The sequence below is a fragment of the Rhinatrema bivittatum genome, chromosome 8 (assembly GCF_901001135.1).
Source record: "Rhinatrema bivittatum chromosome 8, aRhiBiv1.1, whole genome shotgun sequence".
Lineage (NCBI taxonomy): Eukaryota > Metazoa > Chordata > Amphibia > Gymnophiona > Rhinatrematidae > Rhinatrema > Rhinatrema bivittatum.
Genome location: NC_042622.1, coordinates 96259972 through 96285196, shown reverse-complemented (window position 1 = coordinate 96285196; position 25225 = coordinate 96259972). Strand labels below are relative to the sequence as shown.

General features: G+C 43.2%; 1 protein-coding gene across 1 annotated transcript in view; it reads left to right on the top strand.

The window, feature by feature from the left end:
* Nucleotides 1–25225, top strand: part of GPSM1 (G protein signaling modulator 1) — a 244860-nt gene that overhangs the window by 209735 nt on the left and 9900 nt on the right. The window contains exon 12 of the mRNA XM_029612010.1: nucleotides 14560–14707. Within this exon, the coding sequence (XP_029467870.1) occupies nucleotides 14560–14707 (148 nt within the window). The remainder of the gene's footprint in view (nucleotides 1–14559; nucleotides 14708–25225) is intronic.

Here is a 25225-nt window from a genome sequence, read left to right as displayed (position 1 = left end):
TCGGTCCTCAGATCTTCACAAGAGACCACTGTTCTGTCCGTACGTCTCACATTGAATGTCAAAGTGGCCCCTAACCCTCACCTAGAGTTACTAGGTGGGCCTACCATAGGGATATAAATACCTATCTAGGGAGAGGATACTATGGCTAGCCTCTCTCTCTCTCTCTCTCTCTCTCTCTCTTTCTCTTCTTCCCCCCCAGTGGTTGTATACATCAGGTCTGGTGGTTAGTGCAATGTGCACTAACTTAGCTCTTCACATAGGTAAATAGCGCATAAACTGTAAATTAGCATAAACCACACCCCTTTTGCTATCGCATGCGATACTTATCGCATTTTGATAAATCCAGGCCTAAGTTAGCTGGATCGGTAGTGATATTTAGATTTATCCGGCTAAGTTAGCTGGATAAATTAGAGCTGCTATTGAGCAAGTTTCAGGTTAGCTGGATACATTTATCTGGCTAACTGAAAAGTTATCTGGGTATAGTCCATGGTGTGGTCATGCCACTGAATAGCCCAGCTAAGTTAGCCTGATTTAAGTTTATTTGGCTAAATTCCTTAGCTATCTAGGCTTTGAATATAGACCTCTCAATTTTCAGTTTCCAAGCAATTCAAAACCATACAACATGGCTCAGCCCCTCCTTGGATGATTACTGCTCCTAGCAATAATTAGTGCAACCAGCAACATGCAGTCTTCACAGGTCTAATCTTGCCTGCCCTTATTTTGATTTTAGGCTTAATTGAGTGGACATGCTCATCTATTCCTTTCCTTTGCACTGTCCAAATGGGAAAACAGTTTTAAATAAAAATTGATGAAGATAATGATGCTAAGGAGCATGTGAGCTTGCTAATCAGTTTGGTCCAGTGAAGGCAGCTCTCATCTAGGAATCCCATTCATTATCTGCTAATCTTCAAGAAGTCATTGTTGAACACACAATACAGCTCATCAGTAAGGGGTTTGGTAGAGCAGGGGTTTTTTTTTTGTTTAATAAGGTTCCACCAAGAAAAAATAGTCCTGTATCTATGGATGTTGTTACTGCCCAGCTGAACCCCAGTGAGGTAGCACTGGAATGTTTTTAAAGAGGTAATCTTCTCAGGGATTTCTACATGTAAACGTGTTTTGTGCACAAAAATGACCTTTTATAAACTTACTCGCTAACCTGACACACCTGTTGAGAACCGCTGGTCTCCAGCATCTGAATCTACTTCATGTCATACGTGCTTATAGGCAGCCACAAACCTGTCCTAGAGCTTTATCGTACACATTGCCTACCAGCACAGCTTAGAGAGAGAGAGAGAGAGAGGAAATACTGAGCGTTCATGTCATGTTTCATGCATAAGTTTACCTGGTCTCAGCAGAGGAGTTCCTGAGGATAGAGTTGGGGAGGAATTTGGATTTACATGCATGCTTTATATTAAAAAAAAAAAAAAAAGTTGGCAGTATTTATGTAACCATTGATACAACTTTGTGTGCGCCAAATAGCAGGTGTAACTTTGGTGGGATAATTTTCAAAGCAGATTTGTCCGCGCAAGTCTACTTTGTAAATTGATGTAACCTACATACATTTTTGCCTATTTCTTTATGCAGCTGTTTAAAAATTACCCCCTCAAACAGGGGTGTAGCCTGAACAGAATTTTTGGTGATGCCCAAAATTAATATGAATGGGCACAGTGGCCAGCCCCTGTCCTGCCACTATCATTCACCTATCCTATGTGGGCCTTCAAGACATTGGCTACAAAACCTTTTTAATTTCTGGCAACACTCTTCATCTCCTGTCTCCAGTGTTTCTCTTTCTTGGTTGAGGCAACTACTGTATATAAGTGATGCTCTTCAGCAACCTGAGAGGTTAATTATGTAATTAGGCTTCCACCAGCCCAGGTATTAGCTAAAAGTGAGGGGGTACAAATCCCTGAGGCCCACCCATGGCCACGCACTTCTGCTTTCAGATGTTGGCATCCTTCTCATATTGTTCAACTTCCTGCCTGGTCATGTGATCAGTGTTAAGTATTCCATTACACAATAATTAGATAAGACAGGTTGGCCAATCAGAATACATTATTCAGTCAAGCCATTTTCTAAGGTCATTAATCAACAGACCACATTTGTGTTTGCAAGCCTGGTGTGTTACAAAATATCCTTCACAAAAACTGACACAAATGGGACCATTCATCTTGTCTGAACCACAGCAATATTACCTTATTAAAATGTTCTTAAGGAGCTCATAAGAACTCTCCAGCTTAATAAAAGAAGGCTGACTGGGGCTTTGGTTTTTATTTTTATTTTTTAATCATTTTACTGGAAATCGCAGACATGAAGCATAAGTAAAAGAAAGAAGAGAGACTGGAGTGGCATATTGTAAAATAGAGAGCCAGTTCCTTCATGCACAGAGACAGCTTTTACCTTTACTTAAAAACAAAAAAAAAAGAAGCCCTTGATTAAAATCCCAGTTTCCACTCAGTAACACAGTAAACAGAGCCTTCCAAGGATTTGCAGCCAAAATTTGCCATTCCCTAATTAGGCCCTTTTAGCGTGATTCCTGTGTGCCCAGGGATGCACCTGAATATGGCAGAAAGCATTGTCTTATGGTGCTAGCAACCAACTGTATAGAATCGCTGCTAGTTCCATTCACTTGTGATCTGCTGGTAGAAAGTGATCAGAAATCCCAAAAGCCGCCTCTTCTGCTCCTTCGGCCATGATGCTTCTTGACAGATGCTCACGGTACAGTCCATGTGTAAGTGCTGGCAAAGGAGCTTAGATGAATAAAATTAGTCAAGTGTGTCTATCTGCTGTCCACCGTTTACTGAATGGCAAAGTCCTTCAACCTGTGTGCATACTTGCTCATTTTAAATAGATAATCATGACCCTATATTTGATTATAAGGAGGCTTTTGTGGCCTCTGCCTAACTTTGGGATTCTGTTGGAAGGCTGCGCCTTTTCCTTCTGATGTAACGTGCCATGAGTAGTTCTCTGTGGGAGAACAGAGAAAAAGTTATCAATAAATGGTGGCACTGGATCATTACACTCCAAGAGGTGTTCTGGGATGAGGCCAAAGAATCAGGAGTGCTTTAACCTCTCCTGACGACATACAGTGACTTCAAGTCCCAGTGTCATTGTACATTTGTTAGATTACCTAGAAATGGTCCCGGCCCATTTCATTTTATTTTTGCTATGGTCCACATTGTCTGGAAGTTGATTCCTTGCCACTGAGATTTGAGCACATCTGATGGCAGAGCAGAGCTGTGTGAGTGGGGTGAGAGGATCCATGCTTTTAATTCCATCAGAGATGAGCTTGATGTTTCTCGGTGGTTCTTTATCATCTTCTGTTTCTTAGCAGGCTGTGGTATCCTTTGAAATGACAAAATGTGCACATCTTTTTTCAGGGCTCATACCAGAACCCTCTCCTGGAGTCCAGGATCTGTACTTATCTCTCCCCTATGTTATAAAAGAACTTAATGACTAGATTGGTTTAAAGAAACCAACTTTTGCAAAAATATTTCAAAGTTTGAGTCTTTTTGCTTGAATTTGCTTTGAGTTTAATATTTAGAAGTTTGTAATGCTTTTCTGGAAAGGAGAAGATGTGTGTGAGAGAGACGAGTTTTGAAAAGGCTACCCTTCCATGGGGTGTATTCAGAGTGTCCACAACATTCTCTATACCTGGCACTTTGTCCTTTTACCCAGCCTATATGGTATACCCTACCCATATAGTGCACAGGTACCCTACCCATATAGAACTGTCTCCTCTCCATGGAGCGCAGGACCCCATGTGTGCTATCCCACATATCCTGAGTCGCTCTGCACATTGCCTTCTGTCTTGCTCCAGGGTGTACAGGCAGCAATTGTCTGTGATTGTGGTGAGGCCCAGAGGTTGTAGTGTCTCTCTCTTCCATTGGCCCAATGGCTCATCAAGCTGCTGTTTGGTGCTTCTCTACCACCTCTGTAGCAATTGCCCACCAAATAAATTACCCCATAATGTGGCAACCTCTGAATCCAGAAAACTGCCCTTTCCCACAGGAGATCCTTCAAGTCAGCTGCACCCACACACTAAATCTGACAACAAGCTGTCCAGCCATTTTCATGCATAGAAGGAGTCATAGACAGACAGACACAACCTCTTCACGTTATGCTTCCTTTGTAAGGAGATAGTTTGTGTTTCCTGATGGTATTTAGTGATATTAAGCTTTTTGTGTCCTTCCATATTAGGAACTTTACATTATGAAAGTTATGGCAGGTGGTCCTCTGAGCATAGATATTTCTTTGTAGACACCATTATCTATCTGAGTGTTACAGGAGTCTGCATCATCTTACACTTTTTCCCAGATGATGCAGACTCCTGTAACACTCAGATAGATAATGCAAATTTGTTCAAACTTCTGTTGTAAAAGCATCCTTATATTAAGGACAATTAGGCTTATGTAAGAGTGAAATGTATTTATTTAACATTATTTCTTAATCGCTTTACAGATAAAAAATCACCTAAAGCGATGTACAATAAAAGCACATAAAATATCAGTTTCACAAAACACCCAACAGTACAATAGCCATGGTCTTACCCAAATACCATTAACCAAATCACAAATAAGTGCAGAATTATACTGCCACCCTACTAACAGTTGCTATAAGCCATGTTTTCAAAGATTTACAAAATTTCAATAGTTCACTCTCAGCTCTCATTCCGCGAGCTTGGTATTGTAGCCATAAATGATCTATTGAACAATTGCAAGTGATGAAATGCTTTCTTTGCAGGTAAATGCAAAACAAGTTTCTCTGCTGATTGTAGATTTCTTTTAGCCTCCTACCAATGCAAGCTTCTCTTCAATAGAGGGCTACAACACCCCCTAAGCACTTTAAATGCCAAGACAAGACTTTTAAACTTACAGCGTTCTTCTGGTGGTAGCCAATGTAATTACCTCAGTACAGTGATGCGGCCGAGATTCTTCATGACACAATCCGAGCTGTTGTAATCTCAATCAGCGATTTCTTTGGAACTCCCAGTAAGATTGCATTACAATAGTCCAATTGTGACAAAATTGGTGCATAAGTCACTGACTTTATCTGTATTAATATAGAAGATATATTTTCATAGGGAATTAGCCCATATACAAGTGTATTTTTTCAGTCTGTTTTTATAGCTCTTCTTTTTGTATAGAATAGCATATATGTACATATAAGATTGTATATAGTACTATATATACTCCAGTGATAAACTTTACTATAGAAATGTCATCTTCAAGAACCGGGAGTTCCCACGCACGCACTGCCTTATGAGCCCCTCCATTTTTTTTGTTCGAGCTTCTGCACAGGCATGTACTCTCTGGTTCTCTCCCTTTCTGCCTTTTGGCATTGTTTTCTCTTTCTATCTTTTTCAGCCCCTCAAACAGCAATCTGTGCAACTGGGGGGGGAAAGGAAAATGAATATATAATTAACATTTTTTGATTTGTTTCCTTTAAAATCCAAGAAGGCCATAATTGGCAGCCAAGGACTTGTCTCCTGGAGTGGGACTTCCTTGACCCCCCTCCCCTACCAAGTTGAGCAGGGCTCCCCTCCTTATGATGCTGGATTCCAAATCCATTGTAGCTTCAGGGGTGAGCAGGGTGCAAAGGTGCCAGAGTTTTCCTGGGCTTGTGGCACCAAAGATGAGGCACTCTGGGGCCGTTGACATAGAAGAGGCTAGTGACAGATTGGTGTCATCTGAAGCAGGAATGCTATGCATCATTGATGCAGACTTTGTCCAATGCAGGAATGCATGATGCCATCGATGCAGGGAGCATCTTGCATTGTCTGATGCAGGAGGTCTGTTGACCCAGGCGGGTACCCTGCACCATTGGTGCATTCTGGTTACTCTGAACCATCATTGCAAAAGTCTTTGGTGCTGCCAAAGTTGAGGCCATTCAACCTAAAGTTTCCTCTCTACATCTGGAAAGGCCACACAGAATCACATATCTGATGGAGACTTACTTTCCCTCTTTGGTGACAAGGAAGTTGTTTTTCAGCCTCTCCTGTTCAAACAGGATGGGCCATTTATTTGCACAAATGGGAGTCCTTACCACTTCCATACTGCGTCTATCAGACCTGCCATCTACTAGGGAAAGGTCTACAGCAATACCTTCAGGCCCTCTACCTGACCAGCCAGAACATTCATCCCTACCAGAATTCCTCTTTTATTCCTGGTTCTGGAAAAGCTGGGGAAGGCCATTCTTGTCTAGCGATTTCTGTGCATCAGATTCTTTGGGTTGTAAATGGGAATGTGGGACAATTCGGCCTTCTGCCCTCCAATCGCAAGAAGCTAGATCTCGAGTACAGAGTTCAAAAGACCCCAAGTTTTGGGTAGTCCAACTGCCGCACCAGTTGCTGGTGGTGGAGTCAGCATTAAAACAAGCTAAGATGGTCAGAATTTTTTTCTAACACCACCCCTCCTAGACAAGACCCCAGGTTCTTGGACAATTTTAGGAAGAAAATCTTCCAGTTCAATATTCATTGCCTGGATTGCAACTCACCAACTGCATATGGTACACTACTTGCATGACAGCATCAGCAAGACTGAAGCCTCTTATAGAGTACAGGGAGCAAGAAGGTTACCAGAAGGCTCTTCTGAGTGAAGAAGAGCATGCGTACCATCTCATCCAGTCAGTATATGAATCATTCAACACTGCAGCAAGATCCTCTGTAGCACTCATTGGGATATGCTGGATGGCCTGGTTGAGAGCTAGCAACCTGCGCAAGATTGTTCATACTGAGTTGGCTGATGTCCCTTATTGCACATATAATCCCTACAGATATAAGATCAGGGAAATCATGGCCCACTTTAAGGAGCAGTGTGCAGCCTTTCAACCCTTGGTTGGAGCCAAACAACCTTCTTACTCTAGTCATCTTTTGCTTTTAAATGTTCCTTTTTCCAAAGACAGGGCATTGCACTTTACTTGTGCTGCCACAGCAGCAGCTGCCTAAGAGACATCAGCTTAAGCCACCACAAAAAACTCAACACACACCTAAGCCTAGTTTTTGATGAGATCCAACCCTCAGGCTTTGACCCCTCCGACTGGGTAGAAGATTCATCTGTTTCTTGAAAAGTAGCAGAAGATCACTAAAGACTATTAGGTCCTCAGAATTGTGGAATCTGGTCATTGTTTGCACTTTTCCCATACCCCAGTGCTGCATTAATGTTTAGCCTCCAATACAGATCCATTTCACTTAACTCTGCTCCTTCTTAATATGGAGTTGCTTCTCAAGCAGCAGGCAAGAGAACCTTTCTCTCTCAATAACCAATGCAAGGGGTTCTATCCCCATAAAATCAGGGGGCTTGAAACTGTCTTGGATTTATGAAGGCTGAACAAGAGCCTGTTAGAGGAGAAGTTCAAAATGAATGCTCTCCATACCATTCTACCCTTCATCCATGTGGGAGGCTGGATGTGCACCTGGTTCTGAAACACATATAGGCTCACATACCATCCATCTGCCTCATTGGAAGATCCTCATTTTCGCAGCAGATTCTTCTCACTACCAATTCAGAAAGTCCCTTTTAAGCTCTTGTGGCCCTAAGGGTCCTCACAAAATGCCCAGCAGTAGTGACAGGGATCTATGTCTTTCCTTACCTGGACGACTGACTGGTGACAAGATTTTCTCAGGCAGGGGGTATTGGACTTACAGAAAGCCAATTCAGCTTCTTCAGTCATTAGTTTTCATAGTCAACTTTGACAAGTTTTATTCTTGTCCTACCCAATGAATCAAGTTCAGTTCGACTGGACATTTTGTTTTTGAGCATTAGTTCAGACCTTGCTGGAGCTGAGTAAAGTACTGGCAGGAGCAATCCTGGTTGTCCTTGGACACATGGTGGCAGCAGTGTATGTGGTCCCCATGATGCATCTCAACATGGGAGTTCTCCATTGGGGCCTCCACAGTGGGATCAGCTGTATCAGCCCTTGTCGCATCCCGTACAAGTAACACTGGAGGTAAAATTGTCCTTCTGTTGTTGGGCAACCTCTTGGAGCTACAAGCCACATGGTATACATTAAGAGTTTTCTCACATCTCCTTCAGAGGAAGAGAATTCTGTTCCAAACCAAGAATCAAGGGGACACAGATTCCTGGCCAGGAATCTATGAAAATTTGGGAGTGGGCTCATAGTTATATAGCTTTTCTCCAAGCAACATACCTACCTGGGATCTCCAAATTGCTGGTAGATCATCTCAGCAGGATTTTTCACCCCACAAGTGGTCCCTGGACTAGGATGTGGCAGACAGGCTATTTGACCTCTGGGGTCACCTGTCAATTGGCTTGTTCACATTAAAAAGCAACAAGAAAGTCAATAAACTCTATTCCATTCTTGAAAACAAATTTAGATCCACTCTGGAAGCTTTTCTGCTCAAGTGGGATGAAGATCTACTGTATGTCTTTCCTGTCCTTCCACTGGTGGAAAAGACAGCACAAAATGTACTCAAGGACCAGGCACATTTTCCCCTCATTGCTTCAATTGATCCAGATGAGTATGGTTCTCTTGCTTCATCAGGTAGTCAATCCTCCACTGAACACCCTGAGATCCAATCAGCTCTACTAACTCAAGAGAAAAGTAGTCTGTCATCTGAGCCTTGCCTTCCTCAAAGCGATGGCATAGATGTTGAGCATTTGATAGTGTCCTCCTTGTCACTATATAAGGAAGCCAAGGATTGTGATTTTGGCTGCCTTTTAGAAGAATGTACAGCTTTAAATGGAAGTGTTTCTCAACTTGGTGTCAGCAGGCTCCCTGAAATACTTTGCCTGTACTCCAAAAGATCTGATTAGTACTTGTTCTCCCTCTCCTCATTGGGTCTCAGTGTATCATCAGTCAAGGTGCATCTTACTGCCATTGCTGCTTACCACACTCGGATAGAAATCCAGTCTCCATTCATCCTCTGGTATCAAACTTTTATGGAGGGCTTGTGACATTTTACACATACAAAGCCTCTGTGCCATGAGATCTCAATGTCATCTTAGCACAACTGATGAAACCTCCTAACGAGCTTTCGGAATCTGCTTCCATGAAGTTTCTCACATGAAAAGTGGTATTCCTTGTTGCCATTACTTTGACTAGAATATTCAATGAGTTATAAGCATTGGTTCCTTACTCTTTGTATCTACAGTTTTCAATAATAGTGTAGTGCTCCGCATTCATCCTAAGTTTCTCCCTAAAATGGATTAAGCGTTCCATTTGAATTAAGCCATTTTGTTCTGTTCTGGGTTTTTTTTGGTTCTTTCAGAACTCTGGTCCAGATGATTTGCTACTAAGACTGTTTCATTGTCAGTTTGCCCCATTATATAGAAACATGATGGCAGAAAAAGACCTTACAGCCTATCTAGTCTGCTCATCCACACCAACTATTCAGCTTTACAATCCTTACCAGTCCTTCATGCTATCTCATGCTTTCTTGGATTCAGATATTGCCCTTGTCTCCACCACCTTCGTGAGAAGGCTGCTTCTTGCATCTATTACCCTCTCTGTAAAGAGATGTTCACTGTGATTTGTTTCAGGTCCTCTGAAACATCATCATTAAATACCATTTCCAGCATGGGAATCTCCCCAGAATACTCTTCGGTAAACGCCAAAGAAAAGAATTCATTTCATCTTTCTGCTATGGCCTTGTCTTCCCTAAGTGCCTCTCTTACCCCTTGATCATCTAATGGCCCAGCCAACTCCCATTATTGCAGGGTTCCAGAAGGAGCCCTGGTGCATGGTCCCCGGCCCAGGACCATCGCTGCAATGACCAGACTAAACCTAAATTGGAAGGGGATATAAAATAGAGAGAAATGAATGAATGAAAGCTGATGGTGCCAGATCCCAGCCCTGGTCCTGAGCAAGCTGGAAGTAAGAGTAGGAGGAAACTGCCTGGTCAAAAAAAAAACCAAAAGCAGCAAAATACCACCTTCAAGGTTCCCTGCATGTATCTTTCAGCTCATTTCTGCTAAGTTTTCTAGATGAAAATTACTTATTTTTTATACTCCATCACTGCATAGAGAAAGCAGAATTTGAAGGCCAACTTGGTGGCTTACATAGCAAGTGTTGAGCACTGCCATGTGGTAGGTTCCTGGGGGGGGGGGGGGGCAGCTGGAGCTGGGGATGCTGTGGAGGCAGCGTTCAGAGCCCCTGGGGTGGGGATAGGGAGGTGAGTCATTCTTACAGGTGATGAGATCATGATACAGGGTTCCAGGAGGAGCATGTGACCAGTCAAGGGAGGGAGGGCCTACTCATACAGGTGAGGGAAAAAATCCCCAGGGTAGTTGTGAATGAAAGCACCCGAATCCCACTGCTGGTTCCAAATGAGCATGAAGAGAAAGGAGAAACAGAATTTGAGACTTTGGATGCGTTCAAGACTGATCAAGTCACCTTAGGGGAAAGACCAGGCAGTGCATGAATGCACTGCATGATTGTGCTGCTCTCAAGTTATGGTCTTCAGCAAACATTGTAAACGGGACCTCTGCACTAGACTCGCAAAACCCATACAGCAACTACCCTACACACACACACACACACAACTTGAAAGTCTTATTTTTTTCTACTTGGTGGCTTTTATCTGTCTATGATAAAGGCCCAAAATACCTCCTGGTGTCCATGGAATAGACACGCTGCTCTTGTCTTTGTAGACATCTTTTTGGAATTCTTATTAAAATGCCTCCTGTTTCTTTAGCCTGTCTTATTGTGGAGGTCATGTTTGCTATATTAATACAGTTCGCCCTGCTCGTTCTATCATTATGTTGGTGTGACTAATGCCAAAGAAGCTGGCTCTGTTTCTCCGGTGTGCGCCAGGCTAAATATAATGTATGTCTGGACTAGGTGCTTATTTAGGGCTCTGCCTCAGAAATTATTCCTGTATAAAACTGTAATTTAGCCATGTGGATCATAACATTTGTAGTTTCGAGTTTTCAAAATGATGACTATAAACAGAAACTCCTGTGGATGTTTTAATAAGTTAGGAAGGAAGCTTGTGAACGCACTGAGGTAAACGGGAGTTAACATAGTAAATGATGACAGTCTGTCCAACAATTTGCCTAGGGTACTAACTGCTGCTCCGTGAAGCTTACCCCCAAGCCTTCTATTAGGGGTAGCAACTACAGCTCTGTGCTTGTTACCTCCATGCCTTCTGTTAAAGGTAGTAACTGCTGCTCTGTGCAGGTTACCCTTATGCCTTCTGTTAAGGGTAGTAACTGCTGCTCCGTGAAATTTACTCCAATGCCTTCTATTAAGGGTAGGAACATCTGCTCCGTGCAGCTTACCTCAATGTCTTCTGTTAAGGGTAGGAACTGCAGCACTGTGCAGATTATTCCCATGCCTTCTGTTAAGGGTAGTAACAGCCGCTCCATGCAGGTTACCCTTATGCCTTCTGTTAAGGGTAGTAACTGCCGCTCTGTGAAGCTTACCCCCAAGCCTTCTATTAAGGATAGTAACTACTGCTCTGTGAAGCTTACCCCAATGCCTTCTGTTAAGGGTAGTAACTACTGCTCTGTGAAGCTTACCCCAATGCCTTCTATTAAGGGTAGTAACTACTGCTCTGTGAAGCTTACCCCAATGCCTTCTGTTAAGGGTAGTAACTACTGCTCTGTGAAGCTTACCCCAATGCCTTCTGTTAAGGGTAGTAAATGCCACTCCGTGCAGGATACCCCATTTCTTCTCGTCCATCCTTTAGCTGTCTTTATCCCATGCCCTTTTGAATTCCATGACCGTTTTTGTCTTCACTACTTTTTTTTTTCCAGGAGGGCATTCCTTGCATCCTGCAGCCTTTCCGCGATGTTGTTTTCTGAGTGTACCCCCTTGGAGCTTCATATTACGGCCCCTGGTTCTACAGCCCTCTTTCCATTGGGAAGTCCAAGAATCCCCTCAAATGATTTAAAGCAACAGACTGTGAGATTTCAGTAAAATTAAGTTGAAAATGAAAAGGGTGAGAGAGAGCAAAAAAGACACAAAGCAGAACAAATGTGATAGTGAAGGAAGAATGAACTGACGAGTAGAGAAAAGGAGGAGAAATCAGAAGGGAAAGAAACAAAGGGAGTACAGCGAGAGAGACGTTCCAGGGAGTGCTGGATCATTTCCTTACAGTTACTGCAAGTATCAGATGTCCTCCAAGAAAGTTAGAGAGCCTGAAGTAATAATCCTGGTCACCCAGGGCCACAGACACTGTCCCTTCAGCACACTGAGGCTCGCAGAAAAGTCCAGACACTTTTTGGATCTAACGATCATACCACTTCCTGTTTATAGTTTCTCAGTAAGTCAAAAATAAAGAGCACGCTGAAGTTCTCTGGCCTCTGGTGCCTGTGAATGTGTGGTGTGTTTTTTTGTTTTTGTGTTTTTTTTAAGTTACATGAACTCAGTGTAACGCTGTCGTTCTCTAAATGCATCCATTCTTTCAAGGCACATATTTATAAGATGCGCATATGGCTCTCGGAAGGCATGGGGGGAGGGGAGCAAGGGGATGTGACCTGCACAGAGCAGTAGTTACTGCTGCCTTTAACAGATGGCACATTGGATAACCTGCATGGAATGGCAATTGCTACCCTAAAAACATTTTTTAAAAGGTTTAATTAAAAAAAGCTTGCTGGGCGGCCTGGATGGGCCATTGGGTCTTTTTCTGCCATCATTTATTATGTTAACACATCTGGCATTCCATGACAGAAAAGATTCACATGTGGCATTCCATGATATAGAAAAGATACACACGTGGTGTTCTGAGCCACAGTCAGGAACATTTACATACAAAATATACAGAGATTTTGAAAACTAGAAGGATTTCTGTAATCACAGTATCCTCAGAGCCTAACTTTCAAACCTACCTGCAGTACAGCATTTATGCGCGTAAGTGGACACATGGTGATTAATGCTAGTATTTCATAAACTGTAGCAGGAGCTTCACAATTCATAAAATACCATGTATTTCTACTCTGTAAATACTTGCGAATATTTCCAATGCAAGAAAACACATATCAAGGTTCAATCTAAAATGTTACAGTGTTTCAATGTAAAACAAGAAGTCTACATCAATAGACTCCTCTGTTACACTGTAAACCGGTGTGATATGTCCGATGAACATCAGTATAGAAAAACATAAATAAATAAATAGAATATCTCCTACCTAGTTTATAAATATACACGTGTATATTTTAGGTGCATAAAAATGTAACATTATGCATAATAACCCCGATTTTATATGCAGAGACGGGTGTTTTATAAAGGATGTGTGAAAACTTACCTGCGCACGTACTTGAAATCACCAGTTTGTTGATACTTCTGCCAGTTCACCCAGTCTGTCTCCAGTTCACTTAGACCCTCTGGCACTTCATCCTGAGCTCCCACCCAAAAACTGCAGACAACAGACTAGTCTGATTTCACTTGCACAAGTCAGTCAGCAGGTGGAAAAGTGTACAAATGTGTTCAGAAATGTGTGCGCATATATCTCTAACAAAATGGCAACTACCAAGCATACTGGTGAACCTTGCCCCAGAATGGCCTTAGTCCACCTCTTGTTTCTCCCTGGTAAAATGTACACGCAAAATATGCACCTATACTCGAGGTTTAGAAACAGTATATACACAAATACATGCTACTTACATACTCGTATGCTAATTTTACCTGCAAAACCCCTTTGAAAATGTAACCCTTAATGAAGAATGAACATTGTGTCCCACGTGTGCTTGAGGCAGTGAGATGACAGTGAGCATTACACTTCTCCAGGCTGTGAGCGACACACTGTGCCAGGCCTAGTTTACATATTGTTTTTCCACAATGAAAAGAAATGCCAGAAGGTCTGGAGAAGCCAGGACTGGTGCCCACCGTCACCCAGACCTTGGGACTCTGTGCCAGATGCTCATTTTGGCATCATCTTTGGTCCGTGGCATCACTGCAGTGTCCAACTCCTGCTTCCCTCAGCTCTCAGCACAAAGCACGATGAGCACGAAAATGCTGACTAAAAACAGTTTTATTTTCATGGACCCACCTGTAGAGGAATAAGAAGCTGAACGCTCTTAGAGCATTCTGCGTCTGGAAGCCTGCTCGGGTTTGCTATTTGTTTTCCCTCACTTCAGAATTTAGCAAGGTTTGAAAACTGTAATGTGGATTGACAATTTGCTTCTTCGGGTTCTGCTGATGAGCTTTTCCAGGCCAATTACAGAGATCTTTATAATTTTAATGGACCGTGTGTGTGTGTGTAATATAGACATATAGATAACTAGATCATGGCATTATTCTGCATGCTAGTAGGTATATTACATTAAAATATTTGAAATATTGGATTATACTCTGTCAATGTCCACAATTCCTTGACATTTTTCAATTTGTAGGCTGGGAGATGATCTTTCTGAACTGGTTAGCAATCAGTGATGATTGCTCTTCTTTTGTTTTCTGTTTATTGTTGGGTTCATTCATTAACGTAAGCCTGGAGGCCTGTTCTCTCCTACCTAAATTATTTTTAGTACACTGCTACCTTCACATAGGTGCTTTCTAGAAAGGCAAAGACTACAGCCACTAACGTCTGTATTATTAGAGCTTCTGCCCAGAAAACAGCGTAAGGAACAGCCATTAAGGGAGATGTTGTTGTTTATTTTACAGAAGATCAAGCGGGCGCCTTCAGATGAAGAATGCTTCTTTGAGCTAATAAGTAAATTTCAGAATAGCCGAATGGATGACCAGCGGTGCACGCTAGAGGAATGCCAGAGCGGGACCCAAGAGGCCCCTTCCACCCTAGATGACCAAATACGTAAGTGTTGGTTTTCTTTGCACAAAGAAAGCAGCTTACCTGCCTGAGGTAAAGTCTTTTCTCTATGGACAAACAGTTCACCAAAGCTCAAACGTGGGCCACATGATTGTGCTCGGCACTGATGGATTCATCCAGAATTTGCTAGAAAGGCCAACTCAGAAAGTTAGCCGGCTAAATAAATATTTGGGCATATATCCCGCTAAATTCTAACTCCCTAATAAGTTAGGGAGCTAGAATTTAGCCAGCTAAGTTAGAGGCATTCTGGGGGCGTAACTGAGAGGAGTTGAGTTAGCCAGCTAAGTTATCCGGCTAACTCCAATATTCAGGGTTAGTCAGATGACCAAAGAGTTGTCCAAAGGTTAGGTGGCTACAGTTAGCTGGCTAACTATTGAATATACCGCCAAAGTTAGCAGATAAGTTTATCCGGCTAACTTTGCTAGCCAGACTGTATCTAAATATGGATCTCATCTATGTTTTCCAAACAAAAATATTTTCCTTTGTTAGCGGTTCTTCTTGTTCTTCCCCTTTGTTTCTTTAAGACAGCTGTTAGCTAGGGAATCGCCAGTGTGTGACTTGGTAAACTGCTTCACTTCAGCCAGACCTGGAGTAACCCCCCCCCCCAGCGAGTCTGGTTTTCAGGATATCCGCTGTGAGTATAAATGAGATAATTTGTAGGCACTGTCTCCAGTGGATATCCTGAAAACCAGACCAGCTGGGTGGACTCCAGAACTTGCTTGAGAAACAGTGATCCATAATAGCTAAAATTCATCAGAACAGACATCTAAAGATACATTTTGGTCCAGCTCTAGATGTGAACCAGTGCCTCAATGTATTTAGCTTTCCTAAACCACTGTATTAGCTCTTGGTCGGTCTGCTCTCCCCATCTCCTTCCCGATCTATGGGAAGGTCCTTGGCCCCACTGGTGCTTCTGACTTATGATAGATCAAATGCTTTTTTTTATCCCACTGCTACACTCGGCCCTCTCCCCCTCAGCAATTACAAGCTGAATATGAGTGCTGCTGATTTGTGATAGGAGAAAGGAATCGGTAACTTCTCCATGCTCCAGTTGGAGCAGATACCTTGAGAAAACTCATTGTTAATAAGACATTCATGTTAATCATATCTACAAAGAACCAGGAGCAGTGTCTGAGTTACAAAGTGCGAGACCTGCACATTTTCATGCAGAGGTGTATGCTCAGACCCTGCTCTCCGACCACACCAGATACGTATCTGAACTGTGGCCGAGAATGAAGGTATGTTTCTGGCAATATGGATAGCCATAGCTCAATAAATCACAGAGCTTTGCTTCCCATCTGATTGCATGAGCTATAATTGTACACAATCACTGGTAATCATAAGAGTATAAGTATCACCCGCACATATCCAGCCTTGTAACAAACCCATTGAACATACAGATCCTTTTGAATTCAATTACAAGTGCAAGCAGTGTAAGTACCACCTAGCTGTAACAATCAAACCCTCCTTGTGTCTTGAAGTTAAGCTAATTGAGAGGAAGGAATATAATTATATTCTCCCCTTCATGTAAGGTTCTGTTTGGGATGCTGAAATTAGGGCATGTTCAAGGTATCCTGGGATTTGGAGCTTGCTTTCTGCATCCTACGAAAGAACAGCACCTTTACTGGAGTCTTCTGGGCAGTGCAATGGGTAGAGCACGACCACTTCAAAAGATTCATCAGCAGGCAGTACAGCTATGGACAGCAGTCCTAAAGAGGATTAATTTTCCTTTTGTTTATCATCTTCTGTAAAGTCTCTTTTTTTTTTTTTTTACTCTTTGCCACCTGGCTCTGATTCCATAGCCATCCTGCATTTTCCCATTTGTTTCCCAAGTCTTGTAGACTTGGGAAACAAATGGGAAAATGCCAGCCTAGTTTGTCAGGATATCTACAGTGATTATACATGAGAGAGGTTTGCACACACTAGAGGTAATGCATGTGGTTAGTGCAGTTAGTGTAGCTGGGTTCAAAAAAGGTTTGGATAAGTTCTTGGAGGAGAAGTCCATTAACTGCTATTAATCAAGGTTACTTAGGGAATAGCCACTGCTATTAATTGCATCGGTAGCATGGGATCTTCTTAGTGTTTGGGTAATTGCCAGGTTCTTGTGGCCTGGTTTTGGCCTCTGTTGGAAACAGGATGCTGGGCTTGATGAACCCTTGGTCTGACCCAGCATGGCAATTTCTTATGTTCTTATGCAAACCTGTCTCATGCATAGTCATTGTAGATATCCTGAAAACATGACTGCCTAGGGCATACTCAAGAGTAGGGTTACAAACCCATGGCTTAAAGCACAGTACACAGCTTCCTTCAAAACCCAATTACTTTCTGTCTGAACATCTTATGTTGAAAACGTTACATTCCTCTGCACTCAGGCAGGCCAATCCACACCAGTGGGTTATTCACTCCTACCAGCAGAGGGAGACGGAGTAAAACTGACTCGCTGACATCACTCACATATGCCCTCACCCGACATCAGTCCACCTGTATTCTCCGTCTCCAGCAGATAGTGGATGTGCATCTCCCTTGTGGGGATTGCTTATGGTTTAAAAAAAAAAAAAAAAAAGGAGAAGATTCAGATGCATCGTTTGAGCTCCTGAGGAGACATCCGTTTGGTCCTTCCCTCAGCTAAGCATTTTAAGTCTGGGAGCCTGGCAGGCGTATACTTAAATTAAAAAAAAAAAAAAAAAAGCATTCAGAGGATGAGGGCGTGCTCGGCGGTGAAGGCTTGAGCCCTCTCCCCCATAGCTGGTGACCCATTTATGCTCTCAGCCAGGGAGAGCTGAGCTCAGGTAAAAAAAACAAAAAAGGAAGAGAGTAGGGTAGTTTTAGTTCCCCCCCCCTTTTTTTTTTTTTTTTTTCCTTACCAGGTCTTCCTCCCTCGGAGTTTGTTGCTCTGCGTCTCTTACCTCCCTTTTCCTCTCACTTTTCTGGGGAGTTAGTGTAGAGCAGAGGCGGCTTGGGTTCGGCAGGTTAAGCAGCCTTTGGGCTAGGCCCCACTCCTCAGAATTAGTTCTATCAGCTGTGTGATAGGCTGTAGCGGCAGTTTTTTTTCCCAAGGCACAGGTGTGTGCACATATTCTCGCCATGTGGTGGTGCACTCACATAGGCGCACACATGCGCGTAAGGACACAACCTGTATTTGTGCGCATACGACCACAGCCTAGTTTTGGGGGTGTATATTGCACATGTGCTTCCAGGCACTGTTGGTGGGAGCACAGGAAGCCACCTAGAGTACAGTGCAGGCCAGCTGTGGCACCAGGAGCAAAAGGTCTAAGCGCCTTGCCATCTGTGAGACTTGCCATATAAGTGCAATCCAGCCATTACTTTCTCTACACTTGGGTCAGTGCTGTTTGGAGGCTCAAGGCGATTTGTCTTCCACGGATTTTGCCAGTTGGGCTGTTCCCTCTAACTGTGGTGATGCTGGAGAGCTCTGGGGTGGAAGGCAACTCAGCGAAGGTGTCCCCTACCTGCTTGTTTTCAAGGACAGAGCCATCTCCGATAGAAGGGTCAGAGAGTGTCAGGTTTTGGGGCTATGGGCCTCGATTTAAGATCCATCCTCCTTTTCATGGGTGGGATTTTTCCAGGATCTGCAGACTTTTCTGCAGGGGTGCCCAAGTGAGGAGAAGCAACATACTAAGAAGGGTCTGCATACTCAGGGTTCCCACCTGTCTGCCACTGCGGCCCCCGTGCCACAGGGTAGCTGTCCCTGGTGGTGGTCATTGGGATGTGGATCATGGTACGTAGGATGATTCTGATAGAGACTTGGGATTCTCTCCCTGGAAGAGGAAGAAATTCCACCTGATTTAGAACTGCATAGGACTCTGCTCCGGTTTTATCACAAGGATGAGTTGCTGAGTATATTGTCTCAGACCCTGAAGACGCTTGGTGTGGATGGAGGTGATGCTGCGGGCTTGCAGAAGAAGGATCCCATATTAGTCACCTTATGCAAGGCATCAGGTTTCTTTCCCCTCCTGGATCCAATTCAAGAGTTGATTGACCTTGAATGGAGCGCCCTGGAGGCAAGTTTTTAAAGCGGGTGCACTTTGTACCCCTTGAAAGCGAAGGCAATTCCCGAAAGTGGTTACCTTAAAATGTGCTGTTACTAAGAGAACCACAATTCCAGTGGAAGGAGAGGCAGCTCTATAAAAAAAAAAAAAAAAAAAAAAAAAAAAAATGCTCAGGTTAGGAGGGTTGAGTCTATTCTTAAGCAGGCCTTTGAGACCATGGCAATAAATTTGCAGATTGCTTCTTGCTGCTGCCTGATGCTCAGGCTGGTTTTTGTCTCTCTCAAGAGACACAAGGAGCGAGGTCTGATGGTGGGTCAATGATGGAACCAAGGGCTGCATTCTTAGCCAATGCGGGCTGTGACTTGGAGCGGATGGCCATTAGTGGGGTGGCTTCTGTGTTAGTGGCTAGGCACCAGTTGTGGCTGCAAAATTGATTGGCAGTCACTATTTCCAAGTCCAGTCTCACAAGGTTGTCTCTTAAGGGTTCTCTTTTATTTGGCCTTTAGTTAAAGAAAATGGTGAATAGCTGGGGGGAATCCAAGGTTCCTCACTTATGAAAGGATAAGAAAGCGGCATCGCATCCCTTTGGGACAAAGGGCCGCTCCAGTGATTCCCATCATTTTGTCCTTACAGAGGAACATATACTCAAAGGTCTCGCCCCTTTGGAAGATCTCAGTTCTTTCGGCCTAGAAAGCCTCGGAAGGAAGCGGGTTCCAGGACCGGAGTACCTCGATCCTCACAATGAAGGTGTGATGGCTCACTTATTGATTCAAGAGATAGGAGGGCAATTGTCTTTCTTTTATCAGAAGTGGGCCCAGATTACGGCAGACCAGTGGGTCCTGGAAGTGGTGAAGGCTATGCTCTGGAATTTCACTGAATTCCTCCAGATGCCTTTAGGGTCTCTCCATGCAACTCTCTAATGAATAGCGTAGCAGTGGAGACCACGTTAAGGGTGGCTGTTGAATTTGAAGGCTGCTGGCACTAACCTTTTAAAAAGGAGATAGTGTAGCATTTAAACTAGATAATGAGGAAAAGCCAACAGTCACTCAGAAATGCATGGCTCAGAATGATGCATCTTTGTAGGATACTAAGAAAATAGGGTATCCCAGTAGAGAGGTTGCAATAAATGCTGAAGTTCACCAGGTGTCTTTAAATAAAGTGCAGAAAGATTCCAAATTACCCCTGTGATCTGATGAGCAGGTTGTTAATGCCAGCAAAAAACATACCTTGAAATGTTTGTATACAAGTGCTATAGAGCTAAAAATAAATAATGGGAGAGTTAGAGTGTATAGCACTGGATGAAGAGACCCGATGGAAGGAGGATAACCAATGGGACATTGTGATACCAGGGTATAAATTATATCAAAATGATAGGATGGATCAAATTGGTGGAGGGGTGGCACTATATATTAAAGAGAGCAGTGACTCAAACAGGATAAAAGTTCTTCAGGAAACAAAATGCAATGTTGAATCTTTATGGATAGAAATTCCAGGTGAAAAAGAGAATAAAATAGTCATGGGGGTGTATTACCATCCACCTGGCCAGAATGAACTAACAGACAATGAAATGCTAAAAGAAATTAGGGAAGCTAACAAAATCAACAGCATAGTAAAAATGGGTGATTTCAGTTACCCCAGTATTGATTGAGTGAATGTTACATCAGGACATTCTAGAGAAGTAAAGTTCCTAGATGAAATAAATTACTGCTTCATGGAGCAGCTGGTACAAGAAACAAGAGGGGAAACTATTTTAGACCTGGTCCTTAATGGAACACAGGATTTGGTGTGAGAGGTAACAAACAGTGTTGGAGCCACTTGGCAACAGTGATTACAACATTATCAAATTTGACTTAATAACCGGAGGGAGCACAAAAAGGAAATCTACTATGACAGCATTTAACTTTCAAAAAGGTGACTATGATAAAATGAGGAAAATGGTCAGGAAAAAACGGAAAGGAGCAACTGCAAAGTTTAAGGGTTTAGTTCAAGCATGGATGTTGTTTAAAAATACCATCTTGGAAGCCCAGACCAGATGTATTCCATGCATTAGAAAAGGTGGAAGAAAGGCTAAACGACTGCCAGCATGGTTAAAAGATGAGGTGAGAGAGGCTATAATATCTAAAAGAACATCTTTCAAGAAATGGAAAAGGGATCTGAATGAAGAAAACAGGAAACAGCATAAGCACTGGCAAGTCAGATGCAGAGCATTGATAAGGAAGGCAAAGAGAGAATTTGAAAAGAAGTTTGCCGTGGGAGTAAAAACTCATAATAAAAAGTTTTCAGGTACATTAGAGGTAAAACTCCTGCGAGGGCATCAGTTGGACCACTAGATGATCAAGGGTAAAAGGGGCACTTAGGGATGAAAAAGCCATAGCAGAGAGACTAATGAATTCTTCGCTTTGGTATTCACGGAGGAAGATGTAAGAGATACCTATGCAAGAAATAATATTCTAAGATGCTGATTCAGAGAAACTGAAATAAATCTGAGTGAATCTGGAAGATGTACTAGGGCAAACTGACAAACTAAAGAGTAGCAAATCAACTGGTATACATCCCAGAGTGCTGAAAGAACTGAGAAATGAAATTATGGACCTGCTATTGGAAATTTGTAAACTATCAGTAACATCATCTATGGTACCTGAAGCCTGGAGGGTTGCCAATATAATGACAATTTTTAAAAAGGAATCAAGGGGTGATCCAAGAAACTACAGACCAGTGAGTCTTATGTCTGTGCCAGGCAAAATGGTAGAAACTATCATAAAGATCAAAATTACTGAACATATAGATAAGCATAGTTTAAAGGGACAAAGCCAACATGGATTTAGCCAAGGGAAGTTTTGCCTTACAAATTTGCTACATTTTTTTGAGGGTGTAAATAAACATGTGGATAAAGGTGAGCCAGTTGATATAGTGTATCCAGATTTCCAGAAAGCATTTGACAAAGTCCTTATGAGAGACAACTTAGGAAATTAAAAAGTCATGGGATAGGGAGCAGTGTCCTATTGTGGATTGCAAACTGGTTAAAAGATAAAAAAAAACAGAGAGTAGGGCTAAATGGTACACTTTCCCAATGGAGAAAGGTGTTTAGAGCGCTGCCCCAGGGATCAATTCTTGGACCATTGTTTTTTAGGGATGTGAATCGTTTTTGAACGATTAAAATTATAGTCGGATAATTTTAAAATCGTCCAAAATCGTTAAGAGTGCACGATACAATACAAATGCCCACGATTTATCGTCAGGGGCATTTGTATTGTATCGTTAAATAGGGGGTGGGAAAACCGGCACACCAAAAAAACCCTAACACCCACCCCGAACCTTTAAAACAAACCCCCACCCTCCCGAACCCCCCCAAAATGTTTTAAATGACCTGGGGTCCCGGCGCGATTATCCCGGCACGATGTCCCGCTCTCTGCCCACAGCTGCTGTGAAGAGAAATGGCGCTGGTGGCCCTTTGCCCTTATCATGTGACAGGGCAAAGGTAGCGCCGGCGCCATTTTGATTCCTAGCTCCCGACGTCACGCGTCCAGGAGATCGCTCCCGGACCCCCGCTGGACCCCCAGGGACTTTTGGCCAGCTTAGGGGGGCCTCCTGACCCCCACAAGACTTGCCAAAAGTCCAGCGGAGGTCCGGGAACGACCTCCTAAACTCGAATCATTTTGCCGTACAGCAAAATGGCGCCGACCGTACGGCATGGTCGGCACCATTTTGCTGTACGGCAAAAAGATTCGAGTTTAGGTCGTTCCCGGACCTCCGCTGGACTTTTGGCAAGTCTTGTGGGGGTCAGGAGGCCCCCCTAAGCTGGCCAAAAGTCCCTGGGGGTCCAGCGGGGGTCCGGGAGCGATCTCCTACGCTCCTGACGTCGGGGGACAAAAAACAAAATGGCGCCGGCGCTACCTTTGCCCTGCTGTCATATGACAGGGCAAAGGTAGCGCCGGCACCATTTCTACAACGCACCGGAGGTCCGAGAGTAAAAGATCACACCGGGACCCTCCCTCTGGACCCCAGGTAATTTAAGGCATTTTGGGGGGGTTTGGGAGGGTGGGGGATTTATTTTAAAGGGTCGGGGTGGGTTTTAGGGATGTTTTAGTGTGCCGGTTTTCCCGCCCTCCCCCGATTTACGATTTACACGATATTTTAAAAAACAAAACCGCGACGATAAGATTCCCTCCCCCCCCCCCCAGCCGAAATCGATCGTTAAGACGATCGATCACACGATTCACATCTCTATTGTTTTTTAATGTATTTATAAACGACTTGGAAATGGGACAACACGTGAGGTGATCAAATTTGCAGATGACACAAAGTTATTCAAAGTTGTTAAATCCAAGAGGATTGTGAAAAATTGCAAGATGACATTGCAAAACTGGGAGACTGGGCATGCAAATGGCAAATGAGATTTAATGTGGATAATTGCAATGTGATCCACTGAGAGAAGAGTAACCTAAATTATAGCTACATAATGCAAGGTTCCACATTAGGAGTCATCACTCAGGAAAAGGACTAAGGTGTCATCACTGAAAATACTTTGAAATCTTCTGCTCACTGAGCAGCATCAGCCAAGGAAGCAAATAAAATGCTAGGGATTATTAGAAAAGGAAAGGAGAATAAAACAAAGAATATCATAATGCCTCTATATCACTTCATGGTGCAACCTCATCTTGAGTATTGTATGCAGTTCTAGTCACCACATTTCAAGAAAGATATAGCAGAATTAGAAAATGTACAGAGAAGGGCAACTAGAATGATAAGGGGTATGGCACAATTCCCCTATGAAGAAAAGCTAAATAGGTTAGGACTCTTCAGCTTGGAGAAGAGATGGCTGAGCAGAGATATGATAGAGATCTATAAAATAATGACTGGAATGGAATGAGTAAACGTTAATCGGTTGTTTAGGTCCTTCAAAAAGTACAAAGACTAAGGGAAATGCAATGAAGTTACTAGGTAATACATTTAAAAACTAATAAGAGAATATATTTTTTTACTCAATACAAAATTAAGCTCTGGAATTCATTGCCAGAGGATGTGGTGAAAGCTGTTAGTGTAGCTGTATTTAAAAAAAGGTTTGGACAAGTTCCTGGAGGAAAAGTCCATTAACCATTATTAAGATAGAGTTGCAGAAATCCACTGCTTATTCTTGGGATAAGCAGCTTGGAATCCATCTACCCCTTGGGATCCTGCCAGGTACCTGTGACCTGGCTTGGCCACTGTTGAAAACAGGATACTGGGCATAATGGACCTTTGGTTTGAACCCAGTATGGCAAGTCTTATTTTCTTATGTTCTTATATTAATTTCTGTTCCCAGATAATAAGAAATATGGGGCACTATTCCATTTCTTTTGTTCGCAAGAAAGAGGAGGGGATCTTTTCAGCCCATCCTGGATCTCAAGGGAGTCAATCGACATCTGTGTGTGACTTATTTCCAAATGGAAACTCTATGTTCCATGATAATGGCAATACAAACAGGGGAATTTCTCACACCTCTCAACCTGATGAAGGCAAATCTATATTCCCAGTCACCAGGAACATCAGCATTTCCTGTGCTTTGCCATTCTGGGATGTGATTATCAATTTCAGGCCCCTTCCTTTGGGCTGGCTACGGCACCCAGGACCTTCTCCAAGGTCATGGTGGTGGTAGCAGCATCTCTACACAAGGAGGGCAATCTAGTCCATTTGTATCTGGACAACTGGTTGATTCAGGCCAAAAATGCAGAAGAGAGTCGCTTGGCTTCTCGCAAGGTAATTTCCTTGCTTCAAGAATTAGGCTGGATGGTGAAGTTGTCCAGATTCCATGCAGAGCAGGACAGAGTGTTTCTGCCAGAGAATTGCATTCAGAAATTAATTATTCAAGTCCAGGCCCTGAGAAGGACTATTCACGTGACAATGTGGTCTTATCTGCAAGTCCTAGAGCTCATGCCAGCCACATTGCATGTTGACCCCTGGGTGAGAGTGCACATGAGGCCCCTTCAGTACTCATTGCTCTCCTGATAGAATCCATAGTCACAGGAGTGCACAGTGAGACTCCATTTGCCATTGGAGGTGAGCGTCCAGTTGCAGTGGTGGTTACAAGCAGATTATCTCAGGAAGACACCAGACTGGTTGGTGCTTATGACAGATGCGAGCTTTCTGGGTTGAGGGGCTAACTGACAAGAGTTGATAGTGCAAAGTCACTGGAGTGTCAAACAGCAGCAGTGCACCATCAATTGGTTAGAAGCGTGCACGGTTCATCTGGGATGCTTGCAGTTTACTGAGCAACTGGAAGCTTGATTGGTGAGGATAATGTTGACAATGCTACAATGGTGGCCTACATCAATCATCAGGGTGAAACAGAAGCCATCAGGTGTTACTGGAGATAGATGAGCTCATGATATGGGCGGAACAACATCTCCAAGACACATCCACCTCCCACATTGCTGGAAGACAATATATGGGCCGTTTCCTGAGCAGGCAGGTCTTGGACCCAGGAGAGTGGGAGCTGGTGGACGAAGCCTTTCAACTC